General features: G+C 45.0%; 1 protein-coding gene across 7 annotated transcripts in view; it reads left to right on the forward strand.

Annotated features, from left to right (window-relative positions):
• The window catches only part of LOC128349904 (uncharacterized), an 81,162-nt gene that overhangs the window by 20,750 nt on the left and 38,711 nt on the right, over nucleotides 1-21,701 (forward strand). For all 7 annotated transcript variants that reach the window (XM_053307196.1, XM_053307197.1, XM_053307194.1 and 4 more), the window contains exon 2: nucleotides 8,393-9,204. In XM_053307196.1, coding sequence (XP_053163171.1) covers nucleotides 8,393-9,204 — 812 coding nt within the window. The remainder of the gene's footprint in view (nucleotides 1-8,392; nucleotides 9,205-21,701) is intronic.

The raw sequence follows: 21,701 nt of genomic DNA on the forward strand, positions 1-21,701 counted from the left end.
TCAGCTACGGCCTTCCTCCATGTGCCTTCAGAGGTTAAGCAGGTGTGGCTCCTGAGAGAGGACCGTCTCTCTGAAGGTGCCCTGTTTGTGGAATTCCCTCCCCAAGCAAATTCATCTGCTTTACTTTACATATTTACTTTCATTGAAGTCTGCCCTCTTCACCTGTTCTTTTAACATTGTGATTTTACTCCTGCTACAGCTGTACTGTTGATGTTTGGCTGCTGTTTTAAATTATTTTAAATCATTTATGATATTGGTATTGTTGATTGTAATGTTTGTAAACTGCCTTGGGTGCTATTTTAGGTGGTATCCTGTATATCTTTCCTAAATAAATAAATAGCACAGAAGCCAGATTGTAGGGTATGTTTTGTCTTCTATACAATTAAGTGGTTTTGTGTTGTTGTTGTTTTTGCAGACCTATGCCAACAATATCTTGTACAACTGGGTTTTTAGAAAATGATGCTTGAAATTCTCAGAAATTGGTTTCCTATGTGGAATGCTGCAAATGCACAATCATAGAAGACATATAGCCCAGTTAAAGAGAGGGTTATGTATTATCATAAGAAGAGCCCTGCTGGATCTAAGCCAGGGCTGCACAACTCAAATGCCTTAGTGGGCCGGAACCATCAACAACTTGGTGTGCAGGGGCTAAGGTCAATTTTTAGCACATTACATTCAAATTAAAAATATTATTAGTTACTTGTGGATCTATTCCCCCTGTCAATTGACCCATAGTTTTAAACAAGGATAGTGACCAGAAAATGGGTCCTGTCCCTGCTCATCTGTGGGGCCCCTGGAATGCATGCCAGCCCCAAACAAATGCGAAATCTTCTCCTCTCCCTAAACTGCCGTTGCTTTCAGGCTGCAATCCTAGGCATGCTTATATAGGAGCAAGCCTCACTGGGCACACCACGGAGCATATTTCTGAGAAAACATGCATAGAATGGTGCTGTAAAGCAGTTCCCAGCTCCTGTGTTGCTGTAGGATACCTGAGGGCCAGTCAAACAGTCCCTGCTGGCCGAATCTGGCCCCCGGGCCTTATGTTGTGCAGGCCTGATCTAAGCAGTGCATAAAGACAAAAGCTTTTTTCCTCCATTGCCCTTCAGCAACTGTTATTTGGAGATATACTGCCCCAGAACATGGAAGTTCCACTAGTATCATGACTAATAGCTACTGATAGATCTTTCCTCAATGAATTTGTCAGATTCCTTTTTAAGCCACTTGAACTTCTGGACACCACCATGTTTGTGGCATTGAATTCCATCTACTAACTTCTGTCCCTTTAAAAACATTGTTTTGTCTGTTCTGAATCTCAAGCAATTTTCATTGCTTGATCCTGCGTTCCCATGCTATGAGAGAGGGAGAAGTTCACTTTCTCTGTATCATGCATAATTGTATAATCCTGCCCTGTTTCCCTTTTAGTTGGCTTTCTCTCGCAACAATTTCTACACTATCACTTTGCTGAAGTAAGATGCAGAAAATCTGTGGCTCTCCAGCAATTAGAAATAATCAATTGAAATAAAGGTGACACTGGCTGATAAGCACATGAGTAATGAGAGACTGCGGGGACCCAGCTAGGCTTGTGCTCAACAACCCCAGTCCCTCTACATGCACGCTGATGCTCAGGGGCCTAGCTGGTCCTCTTTTTGAGTGTTTCTGGAGTGTCGAAAGAGTAGGAATGTTTGGCGAGTCCACTTGCACCACAGGAGGACTGGGGAAAGCTGAACACAAGGGCCAGCTGTGTCCCTACAGTCCCTCATTGCCAGTGTGCCAGCCACTGCCAATAAGTTAGCATCCAGGTTAATAGGGGATATACTGTTACTGTACTGGCCGCTGCTGGGGATGGTGGATGGTGGGTGGAGTGGGATCAAACATTAATCACCCTAAGTCATATTGTGTTGCTCATTTCTAATCTTGCCACCAAATGTACCCATAAATTCAGGAAAAATAGCAATCGTGATGTAAACGTAGATACATGTTATTACCTTCTGAGCTCCAGTGCTACAGAATTGCCAATAAATAACGCTGTGAATAAAAGGTGGAGGGAGAGGGAGACTTCTAATTTCTCCATGTGGACTTTACTGGCTGACATCAGCCATGCTTTTTGTCTGCATATCACACATGTCAGTAGAAACTGACAGCAATACAGAAATCCAGCAGCTGGGAACGCGACGTTCCTTTATGACTTTGCTGAAATTTGTGTCAACCAAATGAGCATTATTGTTGTGGCAAAGTCCTTTTGAAAATTTAGCAATTTAAACTGAACTCCTAGGGTCCTTGATTATCCCGTCACCCCATTTTGTTGATAAACTGATTACCCCCCTTGTAATGGTATCCACAAATCTCATCATATTATTTTTTAAAGTCAGAATGTGGGTGAACCACTTTGATTGAAATCTTGATTATACATTAAGGGGAGGTTCAGTTGAGTGCTACACTTATCGTAGGTATCTAAATCATTCTCTTTGCTGTGTGTTTGTTTCTCAGAGGTCTGATTTGATAGATCTGAATTCTTCTGTGTAAAACGGCTTGTTGTGCATTAGACTGATTCACCCAAACTAAACAAAAACCATAATGCTTGATGGCTGGGCACAGTGTGTGAAGGAGCAGTGATTAAAGTCAGGCTACCTAAACTGTGGTCTCTCTGCAGCTGGGGGCATGGAACTGTGCACATTTTAATATCAACATGTGATATTGCTACACCAACCCACAAACTGTTTTATGAGCTTGCGTATTTTATTACTATTGCAAGTTTGGTCTAATAGACAAGGTGTGCACAAACAGATTTTATGTGCATGTCAGGGTGATCAGATGACTTATGTATGTATGTATGTATATATGTATGTATGTATGTATGTATGTATGTACTACATTTATAGACTGCCCCATCCAAAGGCTCTGGGTGGTGCACAACCCAGTGCACAGATTTAGTGGATATTGCTATACATGGTATAACTATTTCTTTATTGGACCCAAAAGGGTGGTTCTTATCCAACCAGGTACAGTTATTCAGCTCAATAAGTCTTAGCTCAATAAACAGTGTTACAGTGAGAATGAGGATATGCATTGTGATGCACATTTGCAAGGCATGTGGAAAGCTGCTTCCATGTGCAGATTTTTCACTAAATTGGGTATTTTTAATTGTATGTATGAATGGTTCATGGAGAGTGTGAGAAGCAATAGTGAGAGGTGTTGCGGGAAAAACCTCTAGAATCTAGCCTTCCTGTTTGATTCAGCCACTGGCTTTCATCCTCCTATCCTGGATAGGGAATGGGACATCTTGCCAGAACCAAAGAGGATTAGGCTCAATTCTCGCCAATATACTTGCTGTCTAACTGAATGGAGTCAAACAACAAGGGTGCATTGCTCAAAAAAGCTTTTATTTCATGTCATGAAAGGCACGAGTATCATCAGAGAGCATCTGGCTGATACTGCGTGCTGAGCCATACAGGTGGCTAGTTTTTATAGGTCTCAAACATACAAGCATATCAACAAAGCGATTAATACACGCTATTAGTTATTAAACTTACATATTCCAGAGGTGTCATCTAGAGCCTGAGAAGATGAGTTACTACCTGGCTTTTATGACAACTTTGATCCCTATGGTATCTCTTTGTACCAGCAAGACCCTCTTTCTGCTGACTGGGGAATTTAGCTAATGGCGTGTGTTTGACCACTCCTGGTACCTGTTATCTCTGGTGGGCTTCTCAACCCACATTCTTGAGAGGGGTCCTCCCGCTCTTGACTTTGGCCTCTGTTACTGAGAGGCTTCTCAACTCTGAATAACCTGCTAGCTTTATATTCCATTAGGGATATGAACCAAACTTTTGAGTTATACTTTGATACACACTCTTATATACTTATTTGTAGGCCTGGATTAAACAATTCGTTATCAGAGGTGATACCCTTCCTTTGTTATACATTCCAATATAAACCTTTTTGAAAATTCCTCATAACTAATTTAGCCTTAGATATTTTTAAAAACCATTTAAAGCCTCCTTTTGAATCTAAAAACATTGAGACAGTTTTTTCCTGCATTGCATTATGTTAATAATGTTTACTGGACTTCTAGCACTAGCATGAGGTGATCTTTTGTTAAAGTCCTTTGACCTTTTAACACTTATTCACCTGTTTATTTTTGTTAACTTCTTGGCTAGTTGCAATAGGCATGAATAAGGAAATAGGTCTGTAAAATGTAGTACAAGAAGAATCTTTCTATGATTTTAAATTATTATTTACATTTTATATCCCGCTCTTCCTCCAAGGAGCCCAGAGCGGTGTACTACATACTTATGTTTCTCCTCACAACAACCCTGTGAAGTAGGTTAGGCTGAGAGAGAAGTGATTGGCTCAGAGTCACCCAGCAAGTGTCATGGCTGAATGGGGATTTGAACTTGGGCCTCCCCAGTCTTTGTCCAACACTTTAACCACTACACCACTCTGGCTCACTGGCAGGGGCGTAGCAAGGTTGGAGTGGGCCCAGAGACAAGATTTTAAAATGCTCCCCCTGCCCACTGAAGCTCAGCTCATGAAGTAAAGAAATCTTAAATGAGGCTGAATAGTGGTAACAAAAAGCATAGTAAAATTTATAGATAGATAGATAGACAGACAGACAACCTATGTGCCACAATAGAACATCATCCTAAATTATTTTTTAAAAGGTTTTGTAAATTGTGGATAATGCAAGTCATTTAATGGTACTAGAGAAAGACATGCTGTTCTGGTAGCTCCAGGTCTTAACACTCACATCAGTTTCGGAGGATGAATACAACTGAAGGCGGGCGGGTGCGCGGCTGGAGGAGTCAGTCATGTGACTTGCCTCTGGGGGGCCCCCCAAGGCAGTGGGCCCCCAGACAACTGTCTCCCCTTGCCCTATTATAGTTACGCCCCTGCTCACTGGCTCAAATGTTAAAGTAATTTTTGAATCTTCTCCCTGCCAAGAGTCTGGTATTATCAACTATATCCTTGATACTACCATGAATGAGTCTATTTTAAAGGCTGCAATTTAAAAACCAACATTCTATTTGGATCCTTCCTAAATCTAAGACTTAGGAACATAGGAAGCTGCCATATACTGAGTCAGATGATAGGTCCATCTCGCTAAGTATTGTCTACACAGACTGGCAGTGGCTTCTCCAAGGTTGCAGGCAGGAATCTCTCTCAGCCCTATCTTGGAGATGTTCTTATGTTCTTATGTGATGCCAAGGAGGGAACATGGAACCTAGATGCTCTTCCCAGAGCAGCTCCATCCCCTAAGGGAAATATCTTACAGTGCTCACACATCAAGTCTCCCTTTCATATGCAACCAGGGCAGAACCTTCTTAGCGAATGGTACAAGTCATGCTTGCTACCATAAGACCAGCTCTGTTCCCTAGAATAGAGGGAATATTCTTGACTTTACCTATCTTCATTTCTTACATGTCTAAAAATATCTCCTGTTTATCTGTGCATTTTTAATAAAGTTAATTCCTCAGTCCTAAAGACATCACAATTCAGTTATAAAAATAAATAAATCTGACTCTGGTTTATACAAGTGAGGGAAATAAGTATTTGATCCCCTGCTGATTTTGTCCGTTTCCCCCTGACACAGAAATGACCAGGCTATAATTGGAATGGTAGGTTTATTGTAGCTGTGAGAGATGGAATAACAACAAACAAACCCCCAAAAGCCCAGTGCCCAAAAGTCAGCGATGGATTTGCATTGTAGTGAGGGAAATAAGTATTCGATCCCTTCACAAAAGATGTCTTAGTACTTGGTGGCAAAACCCTTGTTGGCAATCACAGAGGTCAGACGTTTCTTGTAGTTGGCCACCAGGTTTGCCCACAACCCAGGAGGGATGTTGTCCCACTCCTCTTTGCAGATCCTCTCCAAGTCAGAAAGGTTTCGAGGCTGATGTTTGGCAACCCGAACCTTCAGCTCCCTCCACAGATTTTCTATGGGATTAAGGTCTGGAGACTGGCTGGGCCACTCCAGGACCTTCATGTGCTTCTTCTTGAGCCACTCCTTTGTTGCCTTGGCTGTGTGTTTTGGGTCATTGTCATGCTGGAATACCCATCCATGACCCATTCTCAATGCCCTGGCTGAGGGAAGGAGGTGCTCACCCAAGATCTGACGGTACTTGGTCCCGTCCATCGTCCCTTCGATGCGGTGAAGGTGTCCTGTCCCCTTAGCAAAAAAACACCCACAAAGCATAATGTGTCCACCTCCATGTTTGACGGTGGGGATGGTGTTCTTGGGCTCATAGGCAGCATTCCTCCTCCTCCACACACGGCGAGTCGAGTGGATGCCAAAGATCTCGATTTTGGTCTCATCTGACCACAACACTTTCACCCACTTCTCTTCTGGATCATTCAGATGTGCATTGGCAAACTGCAGACGGGCCTGTACATGTGCTGCCTTGAGCAGGGGGACCTTGCGGGCACTGCAAGATTTCAGTCCTTCACGGCGTAGTGTGTTACCAATTGTTTTCTTGGTGACTATGGTTCCAGCTGCCCTGAGATCATTGACAAGTTCCCCCCGTGTAGTTCTGGGATGCTTTGTCACCGTTCTCATGATCATTGCAACTCCATGAGGTGATATCTTGCATGGAGCCCCAGACCGAGGGAGATTGACAGTTGTTTTGTGTTTCTTCCATTTGCGAGTTATCGTGCCAACTGTAGTCACCTTCTCACCAAGCTGCTTGGCGATAGTCTTGTAGCCCAGTCCAGCCTTGTGCAGGTCTACAACCTTGTCCCTGACATCCTTCGACAGCTCTTTGGTCTTGGGCATGGTGGTGAGTTTGGAAGCTGAGTGATTGCTTGCTTCTATGGACAGGTGTCTTTTATACAGGTACTGTAACAAGCTGGGATTAGGAGCACTCCCTTACAGAGGGTGTTCCTCATCTCAGCTAGTTACCTGCATATAGTGAAAAGACACCTGGGAGCCTGAAATCTTGCTGGTTGATAGGGGATCGAATACTTATTTCCCTCACTACAATGCAAATCCATCGCTGACTTTTGGGCACTGGGCTTTTGAGGGTTTGTTTGTTGTTATTCTGTCTCTCACAGCTACAATAAACCTACCATTCCAATTATAGCCTGGTCATTTCTGTGTCAGAGGGCAAACGGACAAAATCAGCAGGGGATCAAATACTTATTTCCCTCACTGTATGTGGCTTATCTGATGTATACTGTGTTAGAGAAAACAGGAGAGATTCATATAGTTATTTAGCAAGCTGGTCAGCAGCTTGAAGAAATGTAAAGATTTATCAGGCTTGTAAAATGTTTTAAATGTAAAAAAGGTATGACCCACGCAAAATTAAAAGCAAGAGCCATACTAAGTTAGTCATGAATAAGTCCAATTTCTATTAATGGGACTTGAGTTAATCATTGAGGAGAGCTGGTCTTGTGGTAGCAAGCATGAATTATCCCCTTTGCTAAACAGGGTCCACTCTGGTTTGCATTTGAATGGGAGACTACATGTGAACACTGTCAGATATTATCCATAGGAGATGAAGCCGCTATGGGAAGATCCTCTGTATGCTTGGGAAGATCATCTACATCCAAGTTCCCTCCTGGCATTTCCGATAGAGCTGAGAGAGACTCCTGCCTGTAACCTTGGAGAAGCCACTGCCAGTCTGTGTAGACAATACTGAGCTAGATAGACCAATGGTCTGATTCAGAATAAGGCAGCTTCCTATGTCTCATTTATTTCAGTGCTGCTTCATCATCAGGGGCACACCAAGATGATTTGGGCACCTGGACCGCCTAGACCGGCCCCGAAGTCCCCCCCCCATGAGGCCCCCCCAAACCTCCTTTGGGGGGACCCGTCCCGCCAAACCTCTGTTTCTTGTGTTTTTTTAAAACTCCCCCCCCAGCAGGCCGAGGGGTGCTGGGGGGGGGGGAAGCAGAGCAGTCCTTCCCCCTATGGTGGAGAGATTCCTGCAGGGAGGAGCAATCAAGTACTAGTGCAAGATGCTCTGAGAGAGTTAAGCTAGTTACTATTATTTTTTAATGAAGTAGGCCCCTATTTCTTTCTTAATTGTTACAGAACATTCAGTGCTTGTGGATGTCCCACTAATTGCAGTTTGAAGTGATGCAGTTCCAGATGTACCTTGCCAAGCATTAACTACAGCACTTCCACTACACTTACTTAGGCTGGCTGGAGGGCAGCTTGTCTGTAAAAATGTGCCAAGTCAATTTCCCTTCTCTTTGAATAGCTGTAGCAAGTCTCTACATAGCTAGGACTCCGGGCAAAGCTATTTACCAATTATATGGTGCAGGACATCAAGAGAGTCTTGCACCTCCTTATGCCCTGTAGCTGCCCTGTACTGCATAGCTATGAGGTGCTATATAACACTGGAGACAAAGCATTGCAATTCTCTCTGATTGTCCTCTTTATTCTTATCATTAGTAGGCAAAAGCACTCCATCATCTGACAGCAAGGTGATTCTAACAAACATGAAGATAATCAACAGTGAAATGAACCAAAGCCAAGGACAATCACGAGAAAATCTTGCAGCCACAGACTCTTCAGAGGAAACTCAACCTCCTGAATCAGGCACCCTGATAGAACCACAAGCAAACTTGGTCATTGGAAGAGATTCTCCAGTGGAAGCAGAGCAGCTTGCCACACTCCCATGTCTCAACACCTTGACGTCAAAATGCCATCTTCCAAGACTAGCCAAGTATGAATCAGAGGACTCTGGTGTTGAGTTGCCAAGTGGAGCCAACTCTCCGTTGACGCCCAAAGGCTCTGAAAAGAGTTTTGTGCTCCACAGCAGAGATTCATCCTGTGACTCTGGGATGCTAAGTGTCTCTTCCTCACCAACAGCTGGCCATGTAGTAATGATAATGTGCAAAGACACTGTTGATATCTGTCCCCGCATTTCAGACAGCAAGAAGCCAGAGGAGCACTATGAAGGGCAGGCAGATGCAATCCAGACTTCTGCAGCTTCCTTGGAGGATGTCACGGATTGTCCAGAGGGAAACAATTCTGACCAGTCTTGTTCTGGCAGCACTCAAGGAGAATGCTTGGAAGACAAACCCAGCAAAGGGACCAACACATTTCTCCTCCCCGCCACTCCAGTGGGAGACGAAAGATACAGTGATGATTACAGCAAACACCATTTACAAGAGAGTCCCCTGCAAGGGCATCCTCTAAGAAAATATCCTACGAGTGACAGCTTGGATGAATACATGGATGAGTGTTGTAGACTGAGTGAGGTAAGGCTATCTAATGCAAGCCAGAATGCCCTTGATTGTATTTTGCCCAGGTTCACATGGATAGAGTATTTGGGGATTGAAATTCTCCAGACATGAATCTAAGTTAGCTTTGGATGCAATTTTCTGTCTTCAGGCCAATGTGACGGCTATATGTCCTACACCTGTATCGGTCAGTGCTTCTCCCCCACTTTCTAAGACCAAATAAAGCAAGCTTTACTTAGCATTGTGAACTCTGATCTCAAAATGGCTGCTGCCCTGGTCTTCAGTTTCCTGCTAGCATTCCCCAGAGCTGCTTCCCTCTATACAACTACCTGTGAGATACTTTGATTTCCACTATCATTACCAGTGTGGCCCCCACTCCTTCTTTGTCAGTTTGGTGGGAACTAGAGCAGCAGAAAGTTTTTCACACCCAGTTTATAGTTAGCTTATCCTCTGGAATGGAGATGTGCATTCACATATTGGCCAAATTTACCCCAAAGTCCCTGCGAGCTAACGAGCTCATCACACTCAATTTGGGTTTTTCATCGCATGTTAGAGTTTAAAAATATCCAAGGTTTAAAAATATCCACTTTGTGTGTGTGTGTTGGTTTTTTTTTTTTTTTTGCAACTTCGAACTTGCAGTAAAGCCTCGCAGAAAACCCATGGTAAAGCCTGCTGTCTAGGAAAGCTGCTTGATTCTGACTTAAGATGGCAATGTACATACCAGAGAAACTGTGTGTCTTTGTATTAGTTATTTGTGGAGAGACTTAATCAAATTTGCTCTTGATGAGGGGAGGCCCATTATGACATTCCAGAAGGAGTCCTGTCCACTATAAAACCTATTACACAACCTTTAACATATTTGAAAATCCTGTCCTGTTACACTGTAGTTGACAGTCCGCTGCATTTCAAGTGCTTGAAACCAGAGTGGCTCACCCATGAGGCAAGGTGTGGTGATGGCCTCAGGCAGTGCCTGCACCATGGAACAGTGAGCACGGACATCTCCCTTCCACCCTCCAGTGCCCATGGGTGTTGCTTCACCTGCCTGTCACTGCTGCCGCTTCCTAGTTTCTCACTACCCCTTTTCTGTCCCCCACTCACTTTTGTCCCATCTCAGCCCCCAACACCAATATCAGCATCAGGGGGCGGAGCCAGCCCCGCCTCTCTCTTGCCTTCCTTCCCCATCTCCTGGCTGCCTTGCCTACTGGGCACACTGGGGTTTTAAACGACAAGTCAGCAGTGGAGGTGGGGGCAAGGGAGACACCCGGCATGGAAGAGCAGCTTCTGTTGCCACAGCTTCACTTGCTGGGTGGCTTTTTCTTTCACTCGCTCTTCCCCACCCTCCCACCAGCAGGCTTGTGCATGTGGCAGGGGGAAGACAGCAAGCGAGAAAGCCATCCCATTAGCAGAGCAGTGGCAACAGAAGCCATTGCTCCATGCTGGAAGCACTTCCCTTGCCGCTGACTTGTAGTTTAAAATTCCAGTATGCCCCGAAGGTAAGGCAGCTGGGAGATGGGGACAGTGAGGGAGGTGGGTCTAGCCCTGGCCCTGATGCTGGCAGGGGGCATGGTCAGTGACATCCTGGCATTAGCTTGAGTATGCCAGAGCTTGAGCTGGCTCTGGCCAGACAAATTAGAGGCCAAGCAGGAAGTCTGCCAGGAAGTTCTTCTATACAAGCCCATTTAAAGTGAAAGGAGAATGTGCAAGAGCACAGGAGAATCTTCACTGTATTTAAGTTTTTAAAACCCAAACCCCGAGATTTCCAGGAGTCTCTTCAATCAGTGTAATTCTCCTTTACCTTCTTCGTGGAAAGAGTTCTTTAAACTATGTGTCCTGGACATTGCTCTTTGTATACCTATTATGTGTAAACTGTTTTGAGTACTTTTTTATTCTGCTAAAAAGTAACAAAAATTTCCCTAAAATATAGAATTGAAGGCATCCTTGGAAGTATTTTGAACGGGTCCTAAAATTTTGAAATGTGGGCTTACTCTGCATTCTCTTATCAACTGTGTTACATATCTGTTGTGTTCTACTTTCTTGCAAACTAAAATGTACAAAATTCTTATGTAATAGCTTAACAGCTAATCTGAACACAGAACACTGATGTTAAATTGGTTAGGCACTCCTTAACACTGCTTTAAACGTTTTATAACCATCTCTGCCCAAACCCTGGAAACAAGGAACTTATCCCGCGCAGAGCATCTGCACGCTAGTACTTGATTGCTCCCCTCACCTCAGAGATCTCCCCACCCTCACCTGAGTCACGCTCCTGCTCCTCCTCCTCCATCCTGTTGCTTCATCCCCCTCACTCTTCTTGGTCATGACTGCGGGGCCGACTGGCCAAGCTGCAGCCTCCTAACCCCAGAGACCTCCTCATCCAAGCCACGCTCCTGCTTCTCCATACAAGAGCAGCAGCAGCGGTTGGCTTGGCCATTCCTAGCTGGTGTCGCTACCGTCATGGCCGCTCGTTCCCATCGGGATGCTGACAGGCCCGGACACATCCCTCACCTGCCTCCTCTTCCAATGGCCTTGGTAGCCCCAAGCAGCAGCAGTTTACTGCGCCCTTCCTTGATGCCGCTGCCATGGCCATTTGTTCCCCTCAGGCTGCTGACAGGCCCAGGCCTGTCCCTCACCCTTCCTTCTTTATCTGTCTAGTGTTTTTTTTCTCCCTCCCTCCCTGAGTTAACAGATCTCTCGCTCTCCCCCCCCCCCTACAATCAAGCTCATCTTCCGACCAGTAACAGTTGCATTCCAACTGACCTTAACCACCACAGGCTCCTCCCCCCTATCTGCATATGGAATCCCCACTGCCCAATCACCACAGTGCTTCTGCTCTGTTACCTTCAATTGGTAAAGCACTATGTGGGCAGGGCTTGCCACATATGTCCATAGGGGTGTTTGTGTGTGTGTGTGTGTACACACACACACTCACCCCTACGGACATATGTGGCAAGCCCTGCCCACATATATATACACTAGCTGACCCCGCACAGAGCATCTGTGAACTCCTTGGGGCCGGCGGTTACCTCTTCCCCCCCTTCTGCCCCAGTTTCCACTTCCTCACTGTGGCCGGACTATGCTGGGCCCAGCCGCTTCTCCTCCCGCTTCTGCCCACCTCCACTTTCTTCCCCCCTCCTGGGCTTGCTCTGCGGCGTGGCTCTGCCACCCGCCCAGCCGGGCCCTCCGCCTCTTCCCGGCGGCCCAGCTACCGCCTCACCACAGGGTCCGGACCCGCTGCTACTGCTTCCTCACCGGCCGAGCCCGCATGGCTCCGCCGGCCGCCCAGTGGCCGACTCCTCTCCCACTTTCTACCCCCACTCCCAGCTAATAGGGCTGGGGCTGGGCTTGCCTCACCTGCCAATCATCCCCACACATACCCACATCTGCATGCATTTCCACCGCCACTTCTGCCCGCCACACACTGGCTTAGTGAAATAATTAGACAGATAGATAGATAGATATCATGCTCCCAACCACTCACCCTGCCCACAATCATCAGTTAGGCATCGCAGATGAAGATCCTATTGAGCTAAACCAGATTGTAAAGGAGGGCAACAGAAATAATGAGCCCCTGGTGGCGCAGTGGTAAAACTGCTGCCCTGTAACCAGAACGTTACAAGTTCGATCCTGACCAGGGGCTCAAGGTTGACTCAGCCTTCCATCCTTCCGAGGTCGGTAAAATGAGTACCCAGAATGTTGGGGGCAATATGCTAAATCATTGTAAACCGCTTAGAGAGCTCCGGCTATAGAGCGGTATATAAATGTAAGTGCTATTGCTGTGTAAGTGCTATAATATGGATAATCATGTTTAAAGGTGGCATTTTCATTCCTTATCTGTTGAGTCTTAGGGTCAAACTAGCTGTGTCTTTAATCATGTAACTGAATAGTACAATTCCTTCTTAAATAATGAATATCATGCATGGGGGAGTGATCTGGATTTGGACCATAGTAGGGACTGGGGGACTTTAAATATAGCACCTGCCACAGTCCCATTTGTGCCTCCTGCATGTGCTGTTTGTTCCCCCTCCCATGTCAAATATCATGTGTCAGGGGATATAATCTGGATCAAGACCATGGTGGGTGAGAGCTCCCTTCCCCAACACGATTTGATCCAGATCAGGGTCCTGTGCATGCTATTTACATAAGAAAAAGTGCTTGGTGCTGGTCTGCTTATTGCATGTATCTATCTATGCCACGTATATGGCTTACTGACATAGATGCTGCAACACGTAGAGCTGGTTACCACAGTGTTCTTCCATGGCTACACTGAAATGCAAAACCCATGGGTTTTGCAGCAAAGACCCATAAGAGTAGGGGGGAAAGTGGGAAGAATCTTGCCCAGTTCTTTGAGGCAATCAAAAGCTTCATGTTAGCACACCCATTTCCCCATAAGGCTTTTGTTCGCAGAGTTGCAGGACAATCTCATTTGCCTGGATTTTGAAGAACTAGATTGATTTTTAATTTTACTCTCACTAATTTTATCAGCTGAAGAACCTCAACATGGCTTCAAGATTTGTTTGAACAAAAGTGGAACTCCTCTGAGAAAAGATATCTTGGCCTAAATTTTGAGGAAAACCTATGCAGGGCTCTTTCCAGACTAGACCCTGAAACGGGGTCAGGATGTATCTCTGAAGTGTGCTTCCATACTTCCTGTGTTGTGACATCGCAGTCCCTACGCTGACAGCAGGGTGCCATTCATATTTCCAATGCCTTGTTTCAAATTTAATCGCTGTGATATAGTGCTATGATGTCATATATCCGGCATAAATAAGTTGCTGTTTTGGGGGGTTGTTAGTTTTTGCGAGACGGCTCTCCCAGCTGTTTACGTTTTGAATGCAGTTTGCCTGAACGGAAGCATTTTGCTGCTATTGAGCAGTTAATCTGGAAAGCGCCCAGGAGAAATAAAGAGCTTCCTGGTGGATTTCTTCTTAATGCAAAGCACCTTGAAATATTCAGTTGGAAGTGTTGGGGGAAGAGGCAGCTTCACTCTTTCAGTTTGTCATTTGTCTGCTCAAAATCCCATCCTGCAACCAGCTGCTCTCCCTGCTATGGGGAAGCTGACAGCACTGACCAGACCCAGACCTACTTGGCTTCAGCAAGATGGTTGCTGCATCACATGCTTTCAAGCCATCCTTATCTATAAAACGCTTGGTGTCCGTCCGTGGACGGACACCAAGCGTGTGTCCGTGCCTCCCTGGCCTCTTCTGGGCATGCGCGAAGCACATGGCCAGAACAGAGCCAGGGAGCCAGGACCGCCAGCACCCGGCGGCCATCTTGGGTGGCCAGAAGCGGCCGCCCCGAAGAAGCCGGGTAAGCGGCGGCGGGGGACACTGGCCGAGGCGGCGGCAAAGCCGCCGCCTTGGCCAGAGGAGACGGCGCGGCCAAGGAGGCGGCAGAGCCATGGCCGAGGCCTGGCCGTGCTGCCGCTTACCTGGCTTCTTCGGGGAGGCCGCTTCTGGCCGCCCAGGATGGCCGCCGGAAGAGGCGGCGGAGAAGAATGCGGTGGTGGGCCCGGGCAGCGGTGGACCAGGCCGGAGCCGCGGGCGGCAGTGAGTGGAGGGCCCGGCCAGAGCCGCGGGCGGGAGGGGTAATGGCGGCGGTGGTCTGGAGCGCAGAGCTCCCCTAGCTCCCGTTATCCAACGGGCTACAAAGCCACTAGTACCCTATAAGGTCATGCATTTGGATACCTGATGCTGAGGGAAAGGAATAATAAAGCAAAGAGATGTTAAATACCTTTACGCGGTTGCACTTCTCAACAAAAATGTCTTCTTAATGAGGGTCAGGCAATAATCCCATGAAACAACATTATCTGCAGGTGAAATAGTGTTTTTATCTCCTGGAAAATGAACTCAGTGTTCTCTGCTGCTGTTTTGCTGACTTGTCAGGGCCCTGAGTGAGCACAGATGCAACAGGAACTGGCATGTGCGTGTTTTTTTCCTGCTGCAGGGTGAGCTAGGTCTCCCTTACTCCCCAGACAGCACACTTAGCTCTGAATCCAACACTGATTTCCAGTTCTTTCCCACTGTTCAGCGGGGATGTCCATCTTTAAGTAAAAAATCAAGCTCCTTGCAAGGATTTCTAATTTTACAAGTTGTTTGGCACATTATTATTGGTTTTTTCAGCAGTTTCCAATTTTTGAAACATAAAAGCCTGCTTCGAGGCATGGGAGAGGATTTTGTGATACCACAAGGGCCAACAATCAGCACAGCTGGGTCTTTCAGGAAACTATTAGAACTGGTTTCTTCTGAGCTCAGTCCTGCAGGGCAGATTGCATGTTCAACCAAAATGAAGTAGAGATGTGCCCGAAGCACAGTTTTGAGGAGTGGTTTGAGCACTTTTAGGGAGATTGTACCGGAAAAATTTAAGAAAAAAGAGAGCAGGTAATTTCCCGCTCTGTGCCACCCCATTCAGCTTCCTGCTGGGGAGTTGTGCATCCCAATAATCCCCCACATGGCATCCCATGTATGTGTTGGCGCCATTAGATTCAGTCACCAAATAAACCGAAATCTCTCAGCAAAAGGAGAAAAGTCATGCTGAAAAAATGTCTAGCTGCTGTTAACACCAGCAGTTTATGGAAAGAATTGGATGAAAAGGTGTACGGTGATATAACAAAAATGTACAAACCAATCCCAGCATTTCCTGTTATTTCAGTATTCTTAGAAAAGCAGTCAGCTTCAGTTTGTGTACTCAGCCTCTTCCATGACTACAGAAACATTGCTTTTCTGTCTGCTTTTCTTTACTTCTCTGGATTTTAGCCTGTGAAATCTGTGGCCCCCATGGGGCTAGCTCCCTCTAACTTCCAGGCGCTGACTAACAAGCAGCCAAGCCTATCCTGCCCAGAAGTCTAATCAGTATCTGCCAACCTCTGAAAAAGTTTTTTTTTAAAAAATGAATAACCTTATGCCTTCCAGATATCTAACAAATCTTTACATTCCAAAGCATCTCAGAGGCCATTTTCTATGGCCCGCTTTAACATTCTCTCCTCAGCGGTCCTGGAGGGCAGGTATCGAAACAGCCCATTGATTGAATGAAGCTGCCCCTGTGGCTGTGATTTTATAAAAAGTGAGTCATGTTATTTTATATTGCCTGTATTACCATGATATCCACTCTACTTTTATTGTTCCATTTTTACTGAGATTGCCAGGCAGACCTGATAAATTTTATTTTTTTTACATTTATATCCCACTCTTCCTTCAAGGAGCCCAGAGCCGTAATGCAGAGCAGTTATGTCACTTTTCTGCTCGCAGATCAGCTAGTATAGTTAGATTTTGTAGGGTTAGGCAAGCATTAATTCAGATTCTTAGGCCACATTTGCATGTAACGTGGAACCGTGGGTCCAATGGACCCATGGTTCTGCACCCCTCTTTCCACTCAAATTTGGATGTCACAGAGAGCTGACTGAAGAACAGCCCCAACAGCCAATGGCAGCTGAAGTGAGGGAGGAACTTTCTCCCTCAACTCCAGTTGTGAAAGAGCCTGACTGTGTTGCTGTGCAGATGTAATGCTGGCACTGGCACTGCAGAACCAGAGTTGAAGACAGCAAAACGTACTACAAACTGAAGGTACAGCTCAGAGTCCAGGGAGAGAAACTATGTGTCCATTTTTCAGTGAAACTGCGGTTGCCTGCATTTGGACATACAGAAAATGAAATTGCAGGCCCCTTCACCTCTGGTTTCATGTTAAGTGCAAATGCTGCCTTAATTAGATTTTGATCCTCTTATTAATAATTTACATTGCTTAGGTAATCGGGATGCTTGGTTTTAGCCAGTGCACTTGGTTTAATGAAAAGAAGGGAAAAAAGACAGAAGGAAGGGACTATAACCAAATAAATACATGCTTGTAATGTTCAGGAGGGCAAGGGGAAAAATGGTGGACAGCAGTTTGGAGGCCAACAGTTGCTCAGGAGAAGAGGAAGCGAGAGAACAACAAGACAGAAAGAAACAAGGAGAAAACGAACAGAGTGCAGCGAGCATCTGAGCCCCATTTCTCAGATGCTCACTGTCTCAACAACCTTTCACCTTCTAGAAGAGATGAGTCCTCATGACATCATGTCTTGTAAGTCAAGTAGGACACATACAAACAATATGCTATTGTTTGTATTTAGTTGTTTGTATAGGAACCGGGGAAAATTATAAATGGGAAGGCCTAGGAGAATTATTTATTTCTGGGAGGCTGCCCTGAATGAACAGCAACCAGTCCAGGGGAAATTACTTTGGGGATAGGAGAATCTGTTCTTTTCTACAGCTACTGGACTCTGACCACCAGGGGGACAGCTAGCACCCTTGATCAAATTAATCTGGAGCAGCATGCATAATTTAGGAACTTTGGTCTGGATAGTGGAGATCGCTGTAAAATGCCTTATTTATTTATTTCTTAAACTTCTATACCGCCCAAACTTTTCGCCTTGGAAGAGATAAGCAGGGTTGAGATATATGGATTATTCTAAATAAACAGAGGGAAGAGAAAATACAATATATTAGGGGGATACTTTGTATCTGAATGAAGAGTGGAGGCTGAAGGCTATTCAAAGGAAGGGACGGAGAGTAGAGGTAAAGTGTGCCGTCGAGTCGGTGTTGACTCTTTGTGACCACAGAGCCAGCCCTGTGGTTTTTCTTTGGTAGAATACAGGAGGAGTTTACCATTGCCATGTCCCACGCAGTATGAGATGATGTCTTTCAGCATCTACCTATATTGCTGCTGCCCAATATATTTATTTATTATTATTAATTTATTTATTTGATTTCTATACCACCCTTCCAAAAACGGCTCAGGGTGGTTTACACAGAGAAAGAATAAATAATGTGGTTTCTAAGAGTCGACACCGACTTGACAGCACTTAATCAAATAATCAGACCTTGTACAGATAATTTTTTAAATCAAAATGCAGCATGCACTTCAGTGCCTCTGTTCTCTGATCTTCTTCTTCTTAAATGAAAAGCAGCCTTGAGTGACTGAAGGAACAAAAGAGATGACCTAACCCTTTCCCTTCCTGCTTTTTGTCTGCTAAAAAACAAAACAAAACCACACTTCCAGCTGCTTTTCTTTCTCTGGGAAAATAAATTGTACATCCTGAACCCTTTCGCATGAGCAGAGAAAGGGCTCTGACGGGGCAAGGGGAGGAAGCTGAGAAAAGCTTATCTTCCCTGCAGATGAGCTGGTCCTTGCCTCTGGGCAGGCGGATTGCCTGGCCAGACGATCACTGGCTGCTGCCGGTTGCTCTGAAGGTCGGGATGCATTGCCCCACATCACCCTGCCCCTTGGAGCTCCAATAATGCACCACATGAGTGCATGGTGCATTATGGGGCACCCCGCTCCCTAAGACTGCTAGCCATGGCTGCTTGCAGTTGTGGCTGACAGATGATCAGTAAAATGAGGTTAAGGGAGTGCTCTCTCCCTAAACCTCATTTTAAAGGGAGGTTTCGTAGGCAGGTTTGCCACCGTAGTGCCGCCGGGATCAGTCAGTTCACACACACGAGCAAAACCAGGCAGGGTTCCCTTAGCCTGGTTTTGCACATGCATGTGAATAGCCTCCCTATCTTTCCCACTAATTGTGGAAAAGCAGCTCTGTGTATGGGATTTTAGTGGACAAATGGCAGAAGAGAAAGATTAAGCAGCCTCTCCTCCCACTCCAGGTTGCAGGCTACCAAGGCTGCTTTTCAGTACTGTGTTTACCTGAATCCAAGACAAGTCCCCCCTACCCAGGTTCTTCAATGTTAGGAATTGGGGGATCACCTTAAAGTCAGGGTTTTCTTCCTTTTTGGTCAATAGTATTACTGATACTTAACTCATTTTTTTTAAAAGGGGGTCATCTTAAATTCAGGCTCATCTTCGATTTGAGTAAATATGGTAATTTTTATTTTTTTTAAAAAAAATCAAACTGCTTGTCATGTGATACAACTAGGGTCCAATTTGGTCTTAAAGGTGTTTCCAAACAGTACAGATAAGAGGCTAGATGATCTTCATAGAAAGTTGATTGACTGATTAAGTGCTGTCAAGTCGGAGTCAACACTGAGCAACTATATAGATTGTCTCCAAGCAGAGGCGTATCTAGGGGAAATAGCGCCTAGGGCAAACACTGAAATTGCTCCCCCTGTCCAAGCATCTGACACCCATCTTTGAGATAACTTTACCATAATATCAGCTGAAAAATACAAGTCAAGCTTGTTAATCTTTTAATATTTCAAAAACTATTTAGCAGTGGACTTAGCCAGACCAAAAAATGCTGGAAAACTACAAATTTCAGTATGCAGGGGCTCATGAAATACCCAAATACTATGTGGAGGTCTACTTGGAAAACTAAACAGAAGTGCCTGTCTAATTCTCTACTATGCATTGTAGCATCACCATTACATAAGTTTTAAAAATCAATGGAGAATTTGACTTTTCCCAGATACTCTGTAAATAATTAAAGGATATGCAGAGTAAACTGTGTCACTGCTTGGAATATACTCTAGTCTTTCAGAAAGACAGTTAAAATGAGAGAAAGAGAGCAAGAAACTCCCAGTGGGCCTTAATATTAAGGATTTTACACTGAGTCAAAGACAAGCTCACCATTAATAGCCATATTAGCAAGACATCACATTTAACTCACTTATCACAAGAAGCAAAGTAAGAGCAAATGAATACAATCCTAGCTCATAAGCGTCAGCTGAGTATTCACAAGCCCTGATTACATAGTGCCAATCTGAATATGTGTACAGTGTCTTATATTATATTTTAATTATTATTATTTTACCCATAGCCCCTTTGGGGGGCTTCCTAAAGGCGGGGTTTTTTTTGCAAAGGTTCCCCCTCACACCGCTGGCCTCTAGGGCCTCGCAGGGATCATTTGAGCATGTGCAGTGGCCATTTTTAAAAATAATCTTTTTTTTTAAAAGGCCACTGAAAACAAAATGGCCACTGCGCATGCTCAAATGGCCTCTGCAAAGCCTGGCATGACCTAGGGCCTCACAGAGGCCATTTGAGCATGCACAGTGGCCATTTTGTTTTTGGCAGCCTTTAAAAATTTTTTTTTTACAAAATGGTGCCCCCTTCAAGTAGCGCCCGGGGCACGTGCCCTGCCTGCCCTACCCTAGATATGCCCCTGTCTCCAGGATGATCTGTCTTCAACTTGGCCTTTAAGGTTTCTCAGGGGCGGATTCATTGCTGTCATAATCGAGTCCATCCACTTTGCTGCTGGTCATCTTCTTCTCTTTCCTTCAACTTTTCCTAGCATTATGGACTTCAAGGGAGCTGGGTTTTTGCATATTTTGTCTGAAGTATGATAGTTTGAGCCTGGTCATCGGGGGTGTATCTAGGGTAGGGCAGGCAGGGCATGTGCTCTGGGCACCACTTGAAGGGGGGTGCCATTTTTTAAAATTATTTTTTTTAAAAAAATGGCTGCTGAAAACAAAAAGGCCACTGTGCATGCTCAAATTGCCTCTGTGAGGCCCTAGGCCATGCCAGGCCTCACAGAGGCCATTTGAGTATGCGTGGTGGCCATTTTGTTTTCAGCGGCCATTAAATTTTTTTTTTAAAAAAATGGCCACTGCATATGCTCAAATGGTCCCTGTGAGGCCCTAGAGGCCAGCAGGGGGCAGAGGAAACCTTTGAAGACCCCCCTCATGGCCTTTAGGAAGCCCCCCGAATGGGCTAGATAATTTTTTTTTAAAAAATTAATATAAGTCACCGTACACATATTCAGATATGTGACTTGTATGTGACCTTCAGACTTTTATTTTTCAGCTGATATTATGGTAAAGTTATCTGAAAGATGAGTGCCAGATGTTTGGACAGGGAGCGCAATTTCAGTGCTTGCCCTAGGCACTATTTTCCCTAGATACACCTCTGCTGGTCATTTGTGTCTCGAGTGAAAATTCTGAATTGATTTGTTCTGTGATCCATTTGTTTGTTTTCCTGGCTGTCCATGGTATCCTCAAAAGTCTTCTCCAGCACCCAAGTTCAAAAGCATCACTGCTTCAAAATCCAGCTTTCACATCCATAGAGTCATGGGAAAAACCATTGTCCAAATGATTCTAATCTTTGAAGGTATAGACATGTCATGGCCTCTAAATACCCTTTCCAAGGCCTTCATTGCAACCCTACCAAATGCTAATCTGCGGCATATTTCTTGGTTGCTGGATCCTTTACTGTTGATGGTTAGTCCTAAAAGGCAGAAGCTACCCACCACTTCAATGTCTTCATTATCAATTCTGAGGCTGGTTGCTGTCCCCATTATCATTAGTTTAGTCTTTTTTCCATTTAGTCATAGTCCCATTTTTTCAATATGCTCCTTGACTTTCATTACTAGAGCTAGCAGATCATCCACATTCTCAGCTATCAGAGTGGTAACATCAGCGTGGTGCAGGTTATTGATGTTTCTTCCTCCAACTTTAAAACCATGCTCATCTTCTTCCAATTCAGCTTCTCTCAGTATACAGGTGAAACTCGGAAAATTAGAATATCGTGCAAAAGTCCATTAATTTCAGTAATGCAAATTAAAAGGTGAAACTGATATATGAGACAGACACATTACATGC

This window comes from Hemicordylus capensis, chromosome 3, assembly GCF_027244095.1.
Source record: "Hemicordylus capensis ecotype Gifberg chromosome 3, rHemCap1.1.pri, whole genome shotgun sequence".
Classification (NCBI taxonomy): Eukaryota; Metazoa; Chordata; class Lepidosauria; order Squamata; family Cordylidae; genus Hemicordylus; species Hemicordylus capensis.